Below are 20,961 nucleotides of genomic sequence, written 5' to 3'. Positions count from 1 at the left end.
TTCTTTTTCTTTCTTATTTTTTAATTAAGTTTATTGGGGTAACATTAGTTAATACAATTATATAATTTTCAGGTGCACATTATAATTTGACATCTGTATATGCTATTGTGTGTTTACCACCCAAAATTCAGTTTCCTTCAGCTACCATATATTTGTTGATCTTTTTTCTAAGGCTAATGGGAGGTAACTGGAGGGTTTTAAGCTGAGGCATGACATGATGCCATTTACCTTTTATAAAGATGACTCTGGCTTCAGTGTTGACCCTGGTCTATAGGTGGCCAAGACTGGAGCAGGGAAACCTGTTAGGAGGAATGCAGGGGAAAAGCAATCACTGGCCAGCAGGCAAGTCCTAAAGGCAACTGTTGCCTGGGGCTGGGGTGGGGAGAGCAGTGAGGAGGGGGAAGAGAAATTGTCTTGGATAAGCTTTGGTGGCAGTTGGTAGAAGGTGTGGGAGGAGAAACAGAAGAGTTATTGATGGGTTATTTTTGAGGACCTGTCCCTGCTTCTAGTAGGACCTGGCAGCAGTATCCCCATCTTCTTGCTTAGATTCATCAGTTTTAGTATCTGATCCCTAGAAAGGCAGTGGGTCCCACAAAGTGTCAATGGTCCTATTTGTCAGGCTGCGCCCTCAGCAGGCTCTTGCTTTTCCTGGAGGTGGTGGGTAGGAACCCATGGATCTGGGGACATGACAGGGAGACATATTGGTGTCAGGCTTTTTAGACTCTGAGCGGTTTGTAGTGGAGCAGTGAGCACTGATGAACTTCCTCTGCATCCTCTTTTTGTGCAGCTACTAAGCCATAAGCATTGCTCTTCCTCTTTTTTGGTCTCCATATGACTTCTTTAAGTATGTTTACTGCATCCTACCACACCACTTCTTTGAGCAGGAAGCAAACAGTCATTTCTCTTTCTAACTGAAAGAGCATGCACCCATAGTCTATTGGGTTCTAAATGTTGGAAGTCCTTTGTCTGCCCCTTTATTCTAAATCTCTAATAGAGTTTACTATTTGAAGGAAATTAGACCATATGTAGGAAAAATAAAGAAAGATAATAATGACATTCTTTCTTTTTTGGTAATTACCTTGAGAAGACTATATACATGAGAATAAATTGAGGAAAATTTTTGAATTGCATTTTATTTCTCTAAAGCCTGGCCAATAATTTCCTCTCACATGTAACTCCTGCAGTTCAGCAGTGGTTCCCAGCTCTGGCTGTGGGAAGGCACTCGAATAAAAGGCAGATGCTTATATAAATGTCTAATCACTATGTTGTACACCTGAAACTAATATAATATTGTATGCCAACTATATATATATTTTTAAAAAGGCAGATGTTGGAGCTTTACACCTGAGATGTTCTGATTCATTAGGGTTATGGATCTATTAGAACATTTGGCTCAATTTTAATGCCAAATTGAATAGCACACTTGTCATTCCATATAACCTCTATAATAAACAAATTATTTTTGTTTAGAATTATTCTTACCTAGTTAGATTTAAGCCTGATAAGTGAAATCTGTTATTCTTTATTGTGCCAATGACTTCTTAGTCATCTAGATTTGACTAGGAAGAAAGTTAAAGGATGAAAATTTATGGTTAATGAGCATTTTTCAAATACTAACGTTGTGTACTTTTCTTGTTTTCTTATGTAGGGCAACTGTTGAGGCCTGCTGACAAACAATCAGATGCAATAATGTTCTGCAGTAAAAAGAAGTCACTTGGTAAGTATTGAGTTCTTCGGATGATACAAAGAGAATATGATTTTTAAATTAAATTAAATTTTATTTCGTGGAGGTGTATTTTATATACAAGAAACACAAATCTTAAGTGTTCGGTTTGCTGAGCTTTGACAATTGTATGCACCTAAAAACTACTATCTTAAAAACAAGATATAAGACATTTCTAGAAAAAAAAAATATATATATATATTTTTAGTCATGGCAACCCTTGGTTGACTTCACAGATTGCAAGGACCTTGTCAGCTTATGATTCTTGTATTTTTTTATTTGTTACACCTATAGCACCTGGTCTTCCCAGGTGGTCTCCCATCTAAGTACTAACCAGGCCTGACCCTGCTTAGCTTCCCGAGATCAGACAGAATCAGGCTTGTTCAGGGTGGCACCGCTGTAGATGTTATAGAACATTTTTATCACCCTGGAAAGTCCCCTTGTGCCTGACATTTTTCATTCATTCTCCCTGCACTCCACACAACCATCTTCTGATTTCTATCAGATTAGTTTTGCTTGTTTTTTTGAAACTAACACAAATGAAATAATACAGAAGGTATTGATATTCTCTTTTGTCCCTAGTTAGTGACAGACTATTATGTAATTTTTCTTTCAATGCACATATATTCAATTTATGACTGCTATTTAAAAAAATATTTGACCATAGACTTGTTAGAAACTAACAGCTGGATTAGAGTTTATCTAATGCCTCATTCCTTCATTTAATAACATCTCTGACAGATGATTTACTTAAATAGGCAGTTGTTTCATGGTGTAGTCCATTCACTTGTTGGGCACTTATTTATTGCAACATTCAGCCTCATAATGAGTTGAAATTTGTCTCAGTGTAGTTCCCACCCAGAGGTCGTTAGTTGTGCCCTCTGGGGCAATACTTTATATTCCCAATGCCAATCTAAGAGTTTAGAATTCTTGTCATAATTTTTTCTTTTTCAAATGAAATGATTTACTTATATCAAATCACTAATATAATCTTAACAGTGTAAACATAAGATTAACCAGCTTCAACAGGGACGAGTTTCCAACAGGATTTATTATTGTAGGTTTTGGTATGTTTTGGTGACATAGCTGGGCCAGAATCTGCTCTGGCACTGATTTGCAGAGAAAGATGAAGCCAGTCTCTTCCTCTTGGATTTGTTACAACAGCCATATGACTTGAGGAATTGACATTTGTTATCACCATCATTTACATTATCATGGTTGTGAATGATGCATCTTTAGGCTATATAAGTTTCTGTAGATCTAGTAATAGACCGGAGTGCTTTTACAACCTAAAACAGGGATCCCCAACCCATGAGATATGGACAAGTACCGGTCCATGGCCTGTTAGGAACTGGGTCGCACAGCAGAAGGGGAGTGGTGGTGGGCAAGTGAAACTTCATCTGTATTTGCAGCCACTCTCCAGTGCTAGCATCACTGCTTCAGCTCCACCTCAGATCATCAGGCATCAGACTCATAGGAGCACCGGTCCTGAAGACTGCTAACATAAAAATATTCACTCATTTATGCAGTTAGTCAACAAACATTTTTGAGACCCTATGATATACTAGGTAGTGCCAACTTTTCTCAACTTCAAGTAGCTTTTTATGATTCAATGAAATGCATGTATCTTCACACAATTGTTAAGTTTACAGCAGCAATGATAACTTAAAAACAGTTTACTAAACATCACTACAAGTGTTGTATTTGCCACAGAAGCACAGACTAGAGACCTTCTAATCAGCCTGGGGTTATCGGGGGAAAAATCATGCAGAAGTGGTATTTCACCTCAATGAAATATTTAACATCTGCAACATTTAATTAAGGTGCACTCACACTTCGACAACACATCAGGAAGGCAGGAAGCCAGCCATGGTGTTGTGGGAAAACACTAATTTTCTCCCAGATGTGTTTTATTATTTATTATCTCCATATTCATATAAATCTCTCATTCTTCAAGATGTAAAAAATTTCAGCTAATTGAGTCATCTATTTATGTTATGACTAGCCTATTTTCTGTTCTTTGTAATTCACTCTTTTTGTATAGTTTGATAGGAGACCCAAAGACAATCATTTTAAAGCACATGTGTGCTTTCCTACAAAGCAATCAGGGGGAGCGTTGTTCATGTATAAAACACCTAATTCGGATTTTATGTAGCTTAGTAACATGGCAAGCAAAAGAGGTAGATAATTAGAGGCTTTCTTTAAACTAGCTGAAGCTGTTCTTGACTCTAAAATGTGGGGGTTGTGGAACCAGCATGCATCACTCCACAGGGAAGCCCTTGTTGTGTTTATGGGATGGGAAAAATCAGACCAGTGTCACATTATGTTTCTCGTGGGCCCTTCCTCCCCCAAAATATTAAAAATTATATGTTACGATGATGGGTATAAAGACAGATATAATCAAGGTTGAATTCATTATTATGTATCCATCATTATTATATTTATTTTTCTTCTGATTTTAAAATACATAAAAATTTAAACATTTTTGTGTACACCTAAAGGTATCATAGACCCTAAGCACTGCATCTATTGTGCCTACAAATAAGGCAGTTCTTTGGTCGAAGTTTATATACCTGTTTCTCAGGCATTTTGAGGGGCATATACTATTTAGTTGGTACTGGGTTGGTCCTACAGTAGGAATTGATGATAAAAAAGATGAATAAGACATGGAACCTACCCTTGTCATATCAATGCCTATAAAAGTACATATATGTGTATTATATATGTGTTTAAAAAGTGTTATTTCTCCTTGAGTTTATTGCTTATGGAACAACATCGACAAATTCAAAAGCTGTTTCTCAAGCAGTTTTGCAGTTACACTTGTGAAAGAATTAGTTTTTGTTTGAATTTGCCTTTTGTTTCTTATAGTAATTTGTCTGTAAAATTGGATCTAGTTTTTTCAAAACCATTTACTTTCTTAGTTTAACAGAAAATAAGGCCGATGAAATGGAGTGCCAATCATTACTGGCCTGTCTGTGACATATTTAAGACAGTACCAGCTTCACAAAAATCTCTCTTATAACTTTAAAGTTAGTATTGACTAATGAGTTCTTTTCTACATCTTAATGACTGTTGGTGTCCAGAGGGGAAAGGGCATGGGAAATTTTCATTGGAACCAGTAGAAAGGAAGCTTATTCTCTGGATTCCAGCACCATCTGACATGAGGCAAAGGATGATGGGAGAAAATTAGAGTGGAAGAGACAATGGTCAATGATCTTAGCACTTGTGGCTAAAATATTTTACTTTTGCAAGTCAAAAACAAATGAACAAACAAAAAACACAATGCAAACACATTTCTAGTGCTACTCTCAGAGCCTTGGAATAGAAAGTGCAGTGAGCTGAAGCTTAAGCTCCATTACCTTCATGGTAAATCTGCTTTTGGTAGAGATTTGAGGTCAGAGAGGTAATGTGGTAAATGTGTGAAGATGAAGCAGGGCCCTGAAGGCCTTTGTAAGAATTTGCTTCTCTCTTGACATGAAGCAACATTGGACATTTTGAGCAGAGGAAAGAGAAAATTCTTGTGGTGGAGTAATGCCAGCCTCCTGCCTTGCCCCGCCCCCCCCACCCCCACTAGTCCTTAGAACCTGTGAATATGTTACCTTACATGGTAAAAGGAACTTTGCTGATGTAATTAAGTTAAGGATTTTTGAGATGAGAATATTATCTTGGATTATCCAGGTGGGCCTAATGTAATCACAAAGGTCCTTATAAGAGGGAGACAGGAGTGTCAGAGTCAGAGAAGTCAGTGTGACAATGGAAGCAGAGGTCAGAGTGATGTGGCTATGAGCCAAGGAATGCATTAAGCCACCAGAAGGTGGAAAAGGCAAGAACACAATGCTGCTGAAACACCTTAATTTTGTCCCATAAGATCCATTTTCACATTTCTAACTTCCAGAATAATAAAACATTTGTTTTAAGCAACTAAGTTTGTGGCGATTTGCTAGAGCAGCAATAGGAAATGAATGTAATTCTAAAAGGATCACTCTTGTTGCTCTATTGAAAATCGATCACAGGGGTAGGAGTAGAAGCAGGAGGCACGAGAGGAGGCTATTGAAGTAGTTGCTGGGAGAAGTGAGGTGGCTTGGACCAGAGTGTGGGCAGAGGAGGAGGTAAAAAGAGGGCAGATTTCTTTTCTGCCCAAAGTTCTGGCTCCATTATCTCTTTTTAAAATGTGTATTATCCGAATGCTTCACAAATAGACAAAGTGAGGCTACTATGTTTTCTTTTGATCTTTTCACACTTGGTCCAATATCCTTCTAGGAGGAATAATTGAGGAAGAAGTGGAGATGTCCTCTTGCAAAGTCCATATTTCACCCCATCTCAGGTGGCAGACTGCCTCTACCAAAATCCTTCTTTTTTCAGTAAATGACTGCAGCTCAGCTTGGATAAAGTGCTTGGCAGAATAACCCACTCTACCCCACAGTCCATATGCAACATATGTTCCTTCAGAGTTGCCTGAGACAAATAAGGATGTCTTTTAACCACCCATCTGGACTTGACTATCCTTTCCTTTGGTTTCTGTGGCTCCCTCAGCCTCTCTTTCTGCTGCCTTGGTGTGTGGTATTTGTGGACATGTCTACCCTTAGAAGGTGATCGCTGTCTTGTTTGCTTTTCCTCCACTGCCTGGAATAGAGCTTTGCTCAGAAGAGCTCAAGAAATGTTTCTGGAGTAAATAAATCACTTTGTCTTGGCTGTAGCAGATTTTATTTGCCACATGGATTCAGGGATCTGAGACATAGAAACCAATGTGTATTAAAGAAACTTAATTTATAGTCCCACGCATTTCAAAATGACAACCACAAGCTTTGAAAAACACAGTTTCCTGTACAATGCTGAGATATCAAGTAGATAAGAGACCTCCTCAGATTTCCTTCTCATGTGTCTTTCTTTTCCACCTGGGCTTTTTTCCTCTCACTTTGTGACAGGTGGCTTGCTTTCCCTTGGATGGCTGGAATGTGTCTCACTATGGAAAATTAAATGTCTTCTAGTTTCTTCTAGGCTCTTGTGAACCTTGGGTGGGTGGATGGGGGGGTACGGAGGAAGCATATATCCTGATATTTTTCTCTTTGAATGGGGATGCTATAGGAAGATATAGCTAGCTATTTTCAATCTTTACAGAAAGCATTCTGACCCCAGCCAAGTGCATAAAAATGTGATTTTTCCTATAGATAATTAAATTGTAAAAAAAAAAAATGTAGATAAATAAACAACAGTCTAAAACAGTAAGTTTTGAACAGAGGTTTGGGAGTGTATTCTCAAGGACTGCTCCAAGGAGAGGGCTGACAGTTTCGCTAGGAAGGCCTCCATGGTGAAACAGAAACCTGGAAGCGCTAGAACATGAGAAGTCACAGAGCCACAAGGTTAATTGGAAAGGGGTGTGTGATTTGAAGTACATCCTGGAATATTGCCTTCAATGAAAGAGGCCTCTTCTTCCTCTCCTTGACCTCTGGACACAGGCACATACCAATTTTCAGTTTCCCAGTCATCACCTCTGCTCAGTACCACCCATCATCTCCTTCTGTGTAGAATTTTTTCCAAGCGTTTTTAGAAGGGAGGCAGTTCAGAGTATGCATTCTGACTCTACTGCATGATCTTCCTAAGTCTTTATTTTCTTCATTTGTAAAGTGGGGCTTATAATAGTATGTACTAAATAGGATTGTTTTGAGGATTGATGAACTAATGCATGTGAAACACTTCATATGGGATCTAGCTTATAATAAATGCTCAGTTAATGTCATTATATTACATTATTGTCATTATATTACATTAAGTCTTAAATCTCTAGTTGTGAACCTACCCTTACAAAGCTACACGAAGATTTTACTGATTTTACTTGTAACTTGTATAATACAGTTCGTGTATGCTGGAGGAAGAATGAAACAATCTATATCTATGTATATCTATATCTATATCTATATCTATCTATCTATCTATCTATCTATCTATCTATCTATCTATCTATCTATCATCTATCTATCTATCTATCTAATCTTCTTTTTTTTTCTTTTTGAGAAGCTGTAGTAAGCCACAGGAGGACTCATGCTTTCAATAAATCAAAATTTCCAAATATCTGGATCTGATGAGCAAATTGGCTCAGTCAAGAGGAAAACAAACCCGAGGCCCTTAATTATTTGTTTGAATCCCCTAAATCCGTTTCCAAGCTTTTTCGTGAGGATAAGATTTAAAAAAAAATGTGAGAAGTTTTTTTTTGCCTTGATTCTCTTTAGTTTGTGGCTTAAATGTTGATAAGTCCCACTAGCTGCAGGTTACCACTGGGTTTCGATTGGAAACCCCAATTTGAGACCCATATTTTTCAATTGTATTAGAATGTGCTCTTGGAGTCAAATCAGGAAATCTTGGACGCTGGGAAACTTTTCTTCAAAGCTCTCCCCATTCATTGTTCTTTCCTCATGTCTTTAATGAACTGGTTTGGTTCCCAACCACACTGACCAGATTGTGAAGAATGAAAGAACATTAAGAAAGGAAAAAGCTTAAGTTATTGATTTGGCTAGAGGGAATTCTTCTGAGATTTCTGACCCAACCCAAAAAACCACCACCACCAACATAACGTAAATGACACTACATGTTTGGAGACAATCTTCAGCTTTTGGATAGGGACCAACCTTGCTGAGGAAACATCAGTCTGTCATCAGGGTTTTGTACAGAGACCCCAAATTCTCCATGGTGCTTTATCATTTTATGATTTTGGGGATCTAAAGCCAATTGCCTGAAGGCTTTCTTCTAAACTACATTTGGTAAAAGACGAAATGCTCTGGTGTTAATTGAAGAAAGACTGTCGGGTTCATTAACTAGAGACTCCTGGTCACTGTGATCGCTCATGGGTCCAATGGAAGCCTCCTAAATCTTCCCCTCACTCTTGGCCTTGTTAACAGAGCTGCTGCATTCACTAACTGGTCTTAAATACTAAGGTGTTATGAAGTGTTTGCAGACAAACTAATAAATGAAGATGTAAATGACTTGTCTTCTCTTGTCTACTGGAAGTGTAAGCTGGATAAAGTTTAATTTATTATATTATGAGGGAGAAGAGCCCAGATTAGGAGGTGGCTGTTCCCTTAGAAGACCTGGAGTAGAATCAATGAGAGTTTGTCAATTTCTACCGAACATGTTCAGAAAATTACTCTCAGACCTTCCTGAAAAATAATAATATAAACAACTTTAAGACTGACTACCCAAGCTTGGCTGATTTCCTTTTTCACCTTTTATTTGCTATTTTTTGTTTTTGTTTTTGTTTTTCTAAAAGAAAGAGTTTTCTGGTATTTATCTGTTTACAAAGTACTTACCATGCATTTTTCTCATTTAATGATGACAATATAAAGTGGCATTATTTTACTGAGGAACCATAGGTAAGGAGAGGTCACAGATTTAAATGTGTTCACACAGACCATTTGCTGGAAGGAGATCTTGGGCCTCTTGCTTCATGATCCAGACCTCTCTTTCTTATATGAGGGCTCTTTCATCAAACAGGGAATACATCTTGACTGCAGTTAAAAATTTCCAGCAGAGTAGTGTTAGTTCCTTCCCGTCTTTTAAATTTGTGTCTTCGTAATCCAATAACACTTTTGGATTTTCTAGATGCATGTCTTCCTTCCAAATAAAAAGACAAACATATGTGCCTGCATAAGCCGATATGGTTTTATAATCTGAAACCAAGAGTGGCTCACAAAAACCATCAGCTTTACAAGATAATTATTTCAGGAAGAAGCGGGTAGGCTACATGTCAGTAATCATGAAACAAAATGTTCCCTAACAGTTAACTGACTTACAGGTGATCGACTACTTCATAAAGTAAATGAGATGTTTTCATTTAGTTATCTTGTATCATACAATAGGAAGCACAAGGCTCAAAGATAAGTATTCTGTAAGTGTTTCATTGATATTTTATTTGATTGAGGCAGACATCAGATTATATTGGCCTTCAAGAATTTCAGGGAGTGTAGGCTATTTCCATCACCCAACATAGAGTAAGACTTTGAAGGTTTAATTACCTAGTTTTCTATATTCTGGAGCAGATTCAAAACAGGTGTCTAGGATAATTCTGTCTGCTAATGGCTGTTCTCTTGGCTCATCGAAATGGTGAAGAATGGCTTCCTATGCAGGTACGTGTCTTTGTTAGGCTCCTTAGCTGTCACAAAAGAATGTTAACATGATTATTAACTTGATCTTCTGTCTTATGGATCTGTGCTCAGCTAGCAACAGCAGCATAGCAGCTCTCTATGTATTTTCCAGGAAGTTCAATCTGAAACTCACAGTTATTTAGTATTTAGCACAAGTGCATTTGAGAGAAATTATAATTAGGATGGTTGCTTGAAGGCCATGTAATTCATTTATTCATCTAAATATCCTAAAATATGTTCCCGAATTTAATCAGAAACTCTCATTGGGCCCTCTGAATCGAGTTTGGGATGGCATCTCTAGGATTGTTACAAATAACTGCTTTAAATTCTTTATATCAAATACCTTCTTTATGATGGTTAGAGAAATCATTGTTTGAGCCAAGAATACATAATTGTGCTTTTTCTGGGAAATTGGTTTATTTTTGCTGTATAGACTATGAAATAAAGGGCAATAAAAAGGCCTTCCTTTTTTTCTGTAGAATTTGTAGCCCACCTGGAACAGGTATGTGGGCCATCATGTCAAGCATTTTTATTTTCATTGTCGACTCTAGTTGATCATCATTATCCTTGCTTCTATATTTTCTTCCACAACACTTTACTTTTAAAATTTAAACTGTTGCTTTTCCTGTTATACATTCTTGAGTAGTTATTTTGGAGATGGTATTAGATGTAAATGCTCTGGCATGTCTAAAAAGGTTTTTATTACCCCTTCACACTTGACTGATTATTTGGCTGGGTATAGATTTCTAAGCTCAGAAAGATTTTTCCTTAAAACTGGAAAGCATCACTCTAATGTCTTCTATCATGTTTGTTGCGGATGAGAAATTTTTGGAGTTCAAAATTTTATGAAGATCTATGGATCTGTTTTCACTCATCTTGATTGGCAGTGGTGGTCCTTTCACCTTAAAGAGTTATGTCTTACTCTGGTGCAGGGAAATTTTTTTTCCATTTATTTCACTATTTCCTCCCATTCACTGTTTATGTTCCCTTCTCCTGTTTTCTTTTCACATTTTTCTCTTTTTTTTGTTTATTTTTATATATATTTTAAGAGATTTCTTCAATTTTATTTTTTATTCTACTATATAATTTGTCCATTAAATATTTTTAATTTCCAGAAACTCTTTCTTGTTTTGTTTTCTTTGTTTCTATCATCTTTTTCTTGTTTCACGGATACCATGTTTTCTCGAATATCTTCAAGGTACTAATTAGAATTAAAAAAAACCAACCCCTTTTCCCCACCTGTTTTCAGCATTATCTCTTCTCCTTGGATCCTTCTCCATTATGCTATTGGTTTTTCTCAGAATTCTGGTGACTTATGGTTGCTGGTTTGTATTTACAAATCAAGGGCTAGATGGATTAGTGCAGTTGCAAAGGTCTTTTACCTTGCCAGACCTCTCCTTTAAATAGGAGGGATAGTGATATAGCCTGTTCACAGAGAGGATTTTCTTGGTCTGTTCTGACTGCTATAACAGAATACCACAGACTGGCTAACCTACAAACAACATAAGTGTATTTCTCACAGTTCTGGAGTCTGGGAAGTCCAAGATCATGTCATCAGCAGATTTGGTAGCTGAGGAGAACCTACTTCCATGGTTCATTGACATGAATCATGTCTATGTTTCTTGCGGTGTCTTCACTTAATGAAAGGGACAGTGAACAATCTGGGGCGTCTTTTATAAGGATACTAATCCCATTCATGAGAGCTTCACTGGCAGGACTTAATTACCGTCCAAAGGCCCCCAACTACCATCACATCAAATTGGGGATTGAGTTTTACCATGTGAATTTTGGGGGAATACAAAATTCCATCTATAGCACTGTGGGTTAGTCAGTCAGTGTGGCAAATCTCACAGTCGATCCAGTAAAACAGCCTTTATCAGGGCCTGAGTCTTCTTTAGATGATGTAGAAGTTCAGAACTGTTCTCTCTTAGGCTTGAACACCCATCCTTAGTTTCCTCCTCAGGCATGTTGCCTACTCTCTTTAGTGGGCAAGGAAGGGGCGGGGTACAGCAGGGCTATGGGCTCAATTATTATTTAATTATTCTGGTGATGTTCTCAAACTAAGGTGATCAGTTAATTTATCAAACTGGGATGCTTTGGAGACTGAAAGGAGAGCTTATTAATTATTTTGCCAAGACAATAGGCATAACCTGGGACTGCCATCTTATTTACAGCATACTCTCAATCTTGGTATTTATTGACTGAATTCAGAACTTCTCTGGGCTCCATTGGGAAAACCACTCTTCTAATTTTTTTTTGACTAAAACTATTCTTACCTTTTTTTTTTTTGGTCATCTTGATCCCATCTGATTTCTATTTTATTTTCTAGAATTTCTTTAAAATTCATGAATCTCTACTAATGTCCACTCTTATTTTCCAGCACTGTTTTGTTTCTATTCTTTTGTATTTTTTGACATTTTAGTGGGACCTGACAGGGATGGGAGGTAGACATACTCAGTCTGCTATCTTGAACCGAAAACTCTTACTCCACTTTAAATATAGGCTGACTTACTATATTATATATCCATGTACACCATTTTACTCTTTTTGGGAACCAAACTCGGTGATAACAGCTGTGCGCTTATACTGGTGAATCATAAATTCCTTGGTGAGTACTTTCCTTTCATTACTCTCATATCTAGAGGGAAACCATGATGCCTGTGAAATAAAAAGCATTAAGTCCTTGAACCTCTGAGCAATTCTCAGTGAGAGTTGTTTATGAGGGATTTGTTTTTAGTTTCCAATTCTTGAAGGATATGAGTTCTTGCCAAGTAGCACCCATTGTCATAGCACGTTAAAGAAAGTCAATTCCTGCAGAGACAATTCAGGTCTACCACTGTCTGGTTAAGGGCAGAAAACTGTAGGGATTTGGAACCAAAGCCAGAACTTTTCAGGGCTTAATGAAGGGATAGAAAATCTTACGCCAGAATTTATCCATGGAAGCTCAGTTCAGAAAGACAATACTTACTGGAAGTACAGAAGCAATGATGAAGACTTAATAATAAAGATTTAGAAACAAAGAAAAGACTCCTGGCTCTAACAAAGAAGGTCTCATGGGACAAGAGCAATGTGGACTCCCAGAAGGGGATCCAAACTTTCCTAATATGACTCTTTTGGCCACTTTGCAAAAGGGCTATTCTCAGCCCTTAGGGAGAAAGCGGTTACATGGAGACATTGGACAGGAGTTAAGATTTTGGTGTTTGGGGTGAGTAAAATTGATACAGAACTATAGAATTCTGTACTTGGATGTGTTTCATATAAATGTGTAATTAAAAAATGATTATCATCTGAACGTATATGATCTGAACTAAAGCCAATCAATATATAAATTAGCATATCTAATTTTTGATTTACAGCAAAACTTAATCTGTAAATTATATACAGGATGCCAGTGGACCAGATTAACTTCTGCCATGCAGAGAGAGTCCCCACCCCAAACCTCTCAATAATATCCATTGTTTTCCTGTCAGCAGTTTTATTATGTGTGAGTAAAGGTAGAGATGTATAAACAAATCATCTAGCTTTTAAAGCTTTTAAGTCCCCTCATCCTCCAAAATATCATTTTCAGCTTTGATATTTTTGCTGGGGAATCAGCAGGAAAGAGGGGATGTTACTTTAATAGCCAGAGTTTGAACTGTTTCTTCCAGGAGATGACTGGTTGAGAGATTTCTTCCTGGTGACTTCTGGATTTCAGAGTTATATACGATAGGAGCAAGCCCAGTCGAGTGTCATTAGCTGTGGACATCAGTCCAACATTGTTCTTATTAGCAATTAGGTGAGCTAGACTGGAAAACAGGAACAATCATAGGGAACTGACTTCATTAGATGGGCAAGAAGGAAGCCATACAATTGGATGTCAAACTCTACCAATGGTAGAAACTCAACCATAACCAAAGACAGGGTGTCATTTTTCAGGAGCAGTCCTGAGGTGAACTTCATACTTCAAAGTTGAGCCACAGGGGCTGTAGAGACATATAGATTCCTTTTGGACTTTTGGGGAAAAAGTTGCCAGTTCTTACAATTCATGATGCATATAGGGGGTGGGTGTGAAGGTATATTCCTTTCTTCCTTCATTCTCTTTCCATCTTCTTCATCTTTCTCTTCTACTCCCCTTCTACTTCCAGCTCTCTTTACTTTTGCTTTTCTCTTGGTCCTCCTTCCCCCATCCCTAATGTGTGCCTCCAAGTTACTTTCTATCCCCAGTCTCCTTTATCTCTGTGATTATATATACCTTCTCTAAACTCAGACTTATACCCCTATCCTTATACTTTTTCTCATATAGCACTTATACAGGTAGAGAACTGTAAGATTAAGGGACTCCCAATTGAGACGGTCAAGTCACTTACCATGAGAATCCAACATTGACATCTGGTGGTTACCTGGCTGACCTTCTTCCTATAGCTTTCATTATTCCACCATTACCCTTTTGTTCACTCTGGATTCAGTAAACATGGAGCAAGAACTTGAACTTGCTAGCCTTATCACAAAAATATGTGCTACTGCTGTTTTGGGGGAATTATCTTTTCTTGCCTTCTACAGACTTTAATTTCTACGCTATCATAATCCTTGGGCTTGTTATTCTTTTGTTTTGTTATTTGTACTGTTGTTTGCATTTGCTTTCAGGTGATAGAGAGGTGTCTGCTGGCAGCAGCCACAAAAATCAGGGTACCAGAAAAGGGTATAAGATCCTTTCTGGAAGATACTGGTGAGCTGGACTGAATCAGAGGGAGAATGCAAAGATTGTATTCACCAGCCTTCGTTCCCTGAGAGCCCCTCCAGTGCCTCCTATAAGTGTGCCAAACCAGAAGCCTGCCCCTCAGGCCAAAGCTACAGAGAAGCAAATAGGGCTCTTCTTAGCAAGACTGGGGGTATGTTTCAGTCTGTCATCTGTGCAGTGCTCTGAAGAGGGTAGTCTGCCAAGAACTGAATCTCTGATTGTTATAGACCTGTGGGACCCAGGAACACAAGCTCCCCTGGCCTCCAGAGCCAAGTGATCAATGAGCACCCAATGGGCAGTAGCTGCAAACACTGGGCCAACAGACAGGTGTAGAAGCTCCCCTCTGGGAGATACTGGTGTTCTGGAGTATGGCAGAGGGAGAGCATGAAAATCGTGCTCACTGGCAGGAACGAAGCAGAACAGGAGAGCAAAGATGGCACTCGCTGGAAAAAAAAATGGAAAAGAAGGAAAAGAAAAGAGGAGATGGGGGAAGGATGGCTGGCATTAGCAAGGCAGAGGGAGAGCAGGAAGATGGGGCCCACTAGCCTCCCTCCTGGAGAGTATCCTAGCAGGCTCCTACTTCTCAGGCCAAAGCTTTAAAATGAACAAGTACTTTTCACATAAAGTCTAGGCACTTTCAAAGGGCTGCTTCTGCGCTGGGCACTGGGGTGGTTGAGTCTGCATGAGCCCTTTAAGAGGCAGGCAGTCCTCAGTTCACCACAGCTCTGCAGTCTTGTGTGTGTGAGCCCTGTTGGTCTTCAGAGTGAGATGTTTGGGGGCTTGTTTCTCAGGTGCTGGTTTTAAAAGTTGGAGTGCCTGGTGTGGGGTGCCCTTTGTGGGGTGCCCTTTGCTCCTGAAAGAGAAACCCTAGTTTTGAGTTCCCTTCCAATTGCGGGTTGGCATGCCTGGGGTGGGGCATATGGTGAGATTGTATCTCAGCCTCTCCTGCCTGCTTCGATGTGATTTCCCTCTGGTCTGCATGATGTGAAGGAGTCATTTTGCCAGTTTTTAGGTTTTTTATTTTTTCAGAGGAAGTTTCTCTCTATATATCTATGGATTCTGAGTGTCCACGAGAGAAAGCGAGTCCACAATTTTCCTATGTTGCTATCTTGAGCCGGAACTCTGCATTTGTTTTCAGAAGAGATTTTTTTTTTTGGCCACTTCCAGCTAAGGGCAGGTCTCAGTCTCCAGATGATGTGGAGTTACTCTCAATAAACCTGGGTTGTTTAGAAATATCACCTTTGGTTCCATAGCCATAAGGTCAATGACATCACTGGCCACTTGAGTATGGTTTTGTTTGGCTATATTATGTTTTGTGACTTTGCAGCCAAAACAAGCAAGCAAACAAACAAAGCTCCTTTCTAGGGTGGTATTTGGCTCTCAGGAGCTCCTTTTTCTTTAGGAACTACTTGAACTTAAGAGAAAGGGTTGTTGTGGAGCTGAGGAGATGTAGAAATTGGAGACACATAATGTTTTGCTTTATGGCTGGCATCAGAAAGACAATGAGAAACATTTCAGCTTTCCATTTTGGGACTTTCCAATACATGTTCCAACATTTAGGCTGGAAAAAAACCAATGCCCTTCAAATTTCAAAGGAAAGAATTCTTGCAACCTTGACGACAATCAAAGTAACCTAAGTGATGTCAGTTTTGTGAGTTATATGTTTCTTAGGGTTGAAAATGTAATTTCATACCTGATTTCTTCTTCTCTTTAGAATTGGAACGGATTGTGAAAGCTAATGACTGTGAATATAATGAAAAGTTCCAGTATGCAGTGAGTAAAACACGCATAACACATACGTACTGGGGTGGGTCTTACCTTAAGGACGACAGAACACATGCCTTCACTAAAAACTTTCTTTGTTTGCTCATTTTTATAGCAAGGTGTCATATGTTCCTATAAATACAAATTTTAGCGCTGTTTATACACTTCTTTCTATTCTGCTCTAAGAGTGGTTGGTAATTCTTATTGGTATGGGAAGAAGATAAAATATCTTTTTTTTCAAGAATTCATGCTTAGTTCATTTTGGTGCCCCTTTGGGCACTGGAATAATATGAAAATGGGTCCCTATGGTAGTACTTGCTGATAGAAGTGGAGGTAGTGGCTGATAAGTGATGAATGACATTTGGGGGATTTTCTCTAAGTAACTTATACTGAAGGTAGATGTAGGAGAAAGTTCCCAGGTCTTGAATGATTGTGTTTACCAAGTGAGTAGCAAGAATGATTAGTTAAAATGTGAGCACGTCAATCTTATACTAAACTATTTTTTTTTAAAAAATGGGTATTTTCCTCATTTACATAAGAAATATTTACTGAGTGTCTACTAAGTGTCTGGCACTTTTCTAGAAACTTGGGGTACATTGGTGAATAACTTCATTAATTCTATCGTGGGTCCTCATAAGTTCTCATCTTTCTAGAACTCAACCTAAGTTGCTACGTGAAGTCATTTATAAACTCTAAGAAAGATAACTGGTATAATTCATTCTGTAGGTGACATGTGGCTTATAAGACCTGCTATAAGTTTGAGTGTACCAAAAAAAGAAAGGAAAGTCTCAATTCAAAGAGAAGTTTGATGACTATTAAGGCATAGAAATATGAATGTCAAGGGGCATATTTTGGCAGTGCCTATCCAGTCACTAGCCAGAATAGCAAGAATTTTGGCCAATGGATCATTTTTAGTATTTTGTTCTTATACGTAGGTCTTTGCCATATGTGGAGATGAATGCATTGGGTTATTGTAGCTTGATACTTTAAATATTCAACAGAGGTAGCTAACAATTTCTTTTTTCTCATGCTGTGCTAATCATGTAAAGTTGTGATTATAATTTGATGTTCAATGCATGTTTCCTACAGGGAGTCAGCACACTGTCTCTGTGACAGATTTCTTATTATAAAGTAACATAGTGACATTGATTTTATTCATCAATCTTGTAAGCTTGGTTAAAGTAAGTCTGCCCTTGAGAGAAGGAATTACTCTCAGGAGGTAGATAAACATGCTACTTAGTCTGAGAAAGGGAGGGACTATAATTTTTTATGGTGATTAATAATATTCCATGCGACTTCCTGACATCTAGTCTTTTAACCCTTCTGGTCAGCACCAGAATTGCTTTTCTATCCATTCTACAGCCAGTCCTTTAACTATAGAGGATGACCCTTGAAAACTTTGACCATCAGACCCTAAGTCAGAGATATAGACATGTGTGTATTCTAAGACCTTGAAGAATGAACAGTAATAAGTAATCTGCTATGGGGTAATTATATATTTAAGTGCTTGGCTGCATTTACTTGTTTTCCAACATACACCAAGTGTTTTCATTCTGTAAGCAGTAACTCTAAGGAAAGCCATGTTTTATTTGCATTTCATAAGATGATAGTCTTCTATATTTATAGTTATTTTTACTTAATTTTTGAATATTTCAGACTTACAGAAAAGTACAGGAAATAATGACACCTGTGTGCCCACTACCCAGATTGAATAGATATTAATAATTTGCCATGATTGCTTCAGATCTTTTTCTTTTTCTAAAGTAAAAACATGCTAATGATACAGAGATGGTTTTCTCTTGAGCTTGCATGATACTGAACACAAGCACACAGACGAGCAGCTGTGGCTGTGTTTTCTGTTGGGTTTCCTAACAACAAGACAGTAGAACAGTATTTTGCAGCTGCAGCAGATTAAACCAGGCAGCTCAGTCTCTGAGTTAAAACATACCGAGGAAGAATAAAACCCATTTTGGGCTGGCAAAACCCAAGAATTGAGAAAGGGGAGCTGCAGAGCAGAGGAGGTACATGTATTCCAGGTCTGATGATCGCTACTGTGGTTCAGAGGAGATAAGCCAGGTCTTCCTAGAGTAAGCATGGGTCCTCACTAGACTCAGCTGGTGGTGTCTAGATTTGGGAACTCCCAACAGGATATTTGGTCATACAGTGAGCTATAGGGCCTCTCTCAGCCTCGATCTATTTAGCTACAAATTTAAGATAATAAAAGTACTTATTTCATTGAGTTATTATAAGGATTGAAGTAGAATAAAACACAATGACCCTAGGAGCTAGTCTATGTAGAGATGGGATTTGAAACTATATCTATCTGATTTTAAGGCTTTTAAACCACTTCTTAAATGGACTATGTTTTTAAGAAAGGCAGAAGCGAGGGGCTTTTAGTTTAGCTTTAAAGGATATTACCCCAACTGAAAATGGATTAGAAGAGACTCTGACAGATCCCAGGGAGAATGCATACAGTAACTGAAGAAGTAATATTCCCACTAAAAAGCTGAAAAGGAAAGGAGAATCAACTGAAACTGATTATGAAAAAGATAAAAGGAGAAATGGCGAAGTCCCCTCAAATGTAGTGGAAAGTGCTTTGGGATAAGATAGACCATAGTTTGAATCCCTTCTCTCTCTTTCATTTGCTAACTTCTGATCTTGATTTGTTTGCTTCTCTGAACATCAGTTATTTCATTTGTGAAATGAGAGAATTTTCCTCATAGGATTATTTACTAAAGGATTAAACTTGTATGAAATTATAATGTACATAAAATATTTGCTAGTAATAAGACTTACTAATATATTAGGTTCTTACTATACCAGGTTCTGTTAAACACTTTATATAGTTTTCTCCTAAATGTAACATGGCTGTGGGCAAGTACTCATAATAAATTTTAGATTCCTTATAGAGTACTGACTAAAATAAGATATTAATGATAATAATGTTAGAAAAATACTGAGAAATTGGCTAAGGTTGTAAACTTTTTATGAGCAGGTAATATGCCAAAAATTAGCAAATCTGTGATACTGAAGATATGGGAATTGCTGATAAATTATACATATGATGCAATAGTAGAGGAACAAATACACCTAAAACAAACAGACTAATACTGTAAATGATTGTAGTAGTAGAGACTCTCCCCCAGCCCTGCCAAATAAGCAATATGGAAATGATAATAATTCAATGAGATTCTTATTGATTTTCTATTCTGTGCAAAGCATTTGATGAATTCAGGAAATTTTCCTGATACTCTCAGCATGGATTTTGACAGATACATGGTTAACAGTGATAATAACAATAATGTTAGTGATGATAATAATAATAGCTAATACATATAGAATGCTTACCAAATAAAAGGCATAGTTCTAAGCATTTTACCATTTAAACTTATTTAATCTCACAACTCTATGAAGAGAGTACTTTTATTACCCCACTTCTATGTATGAAAACATTGAGGCACAGAGATCTCAAGTGGTTTATTCAAAGTCGCACAGCTAGATAATGGCTCCCGTTCTTACAGCTGTGAGTGCAGCCTTATACCAGGTGCTTTTCACATATTGCTAATCTTCCACAAAACAGAGAGATGAAGTGGGGCTTCATTTAGTAACTAGTCTGGGGTCACACAGCTATGATGTGACAAAGCTGAAATTCTAATTCAGATTGGCCAGATTCCGAAGGCTGTTTTTTTCCATGATACCATGCTGTTCTTTTGACTAATCCTGAAAAACAAACAAATGACAACAACAAAACCAAAGAAAAAGTCTTCCAAATCTCTTCTCCCTTCCTCACATACCTACTGTCAAAGTTTTTATACTTTAGAGACAAAGGCAGATAAAAAAGATATAAAGTTTTATGAATGTGAGACTAAGAATGATCTTAAATCTTACCCTTAGCATTTATAGATGAGAACTTGGAAGAAAAATTTACACAAAGCTCCAGATAAATGGTGTTATTTCCACAAGCATTAAGCTTGGCAAAGCAAACTTTTCTCTTTGAAAGCTGAAGAAGATATTTTAATACCTAGAGAAGCTTAATTTATCAACAAAGCCTAAAGCTTCAAAGCATAGTACAGGGACATAGTACAGGCTTAAAAAATGATCAAAAGTCCTTTTAAGAGATAAAAGGTTTAGAACATAAACAAAAGACAAGGTTAATAATTCTAAATGAAATTAATTGGTAAATTAAACATGATATTGTGAAAATTGGAAGGCGGAAAACATAAAATTACAAGAGGGATTTCAGACTGCCAAGATGCTGTAAAACAAAGTGGGATTGGAGAGTGCAGGGAGAGCAAGCCAAGTGCTAGAATTATTATTCTCATTAGGAAGGAGTTCAAAGTTTTCTTGGTTAATAATAGGAATGAATAATGGAAGTAATGAAAACAGTGTTGTATTAAAATATGTTAATGTTAAAAATGTTAGAAAAATTGTGAGAGCGAGCCAGTCAGACTTATTATCCCCAATAAAAGGAGTTCAAAGTAAATAGTAGTAGTGAAAACAGTTGTAGTTGTATTAAAATGCGTTGATGTGAAAAAAGGCCAGAAAAAGTATTAGATTAATTATAGCTGTTTTCTGACTTTGTTTAAAAATAAAGAAATGATGTTAGAAACCCTCGGTTTCCA

The 20,961-nt window shown here is 37.6% G+C and overlaps 1 protein-coding gene and 1 pseudogene across 1 annotated transcript in view; one reads left to right on the top strand and one right to left on the bottom strand.

Annotated features, from left to right (window-relative positions):
* The window catches only part of ATP8B4 (ATPase phospholipid transporting 8B4 (putative)), a 203,625-nt gene that overhangs the window by 8,162 nt on the left and 174,502 nt on the right, over positions 1-20,961 (top strand). The window contains exons 2-3 of the mRNA XM_011355090.2: positions 1,649-1,717; positions 16,290-16,348. Coding sequence (XP_011353392.1) covers positions 1,690-1,717; positions 16,290-16,348 — 87 coding nt within the window. The 5' untranslated portion in view covers positions 1,649-1,689. The remainder of the gene's footprint in view (positions 1-1,648; positions 1,718-16,289; positions 16,349-20,961) is intronic.
* On the bottom strand, positions 2,009-2,128 carry LOC111736391 (annotated as a pseudogene).

The sequence above is a fragment of the Pteropus vampyrus genome, unplaced genomic scaffold (genome assembly GCF_000151845.1).
Source record: "Pteropus vampyrus isolate Shadow unplaced genomic scaffold, Pvam_2.0 Scaffold19, whole genome shotgun sequence".
Taxonomy (NCBI): domain Eukaryota; kingdom Metazoa; phylum Chordata; class Mammalia; order Chiroptera; family Pteropodidae; genus Pteropus; species Pteropus vampyrus.
This window is presented reverse-complemented; position numbering and strand designations above follow the sequence as displayed.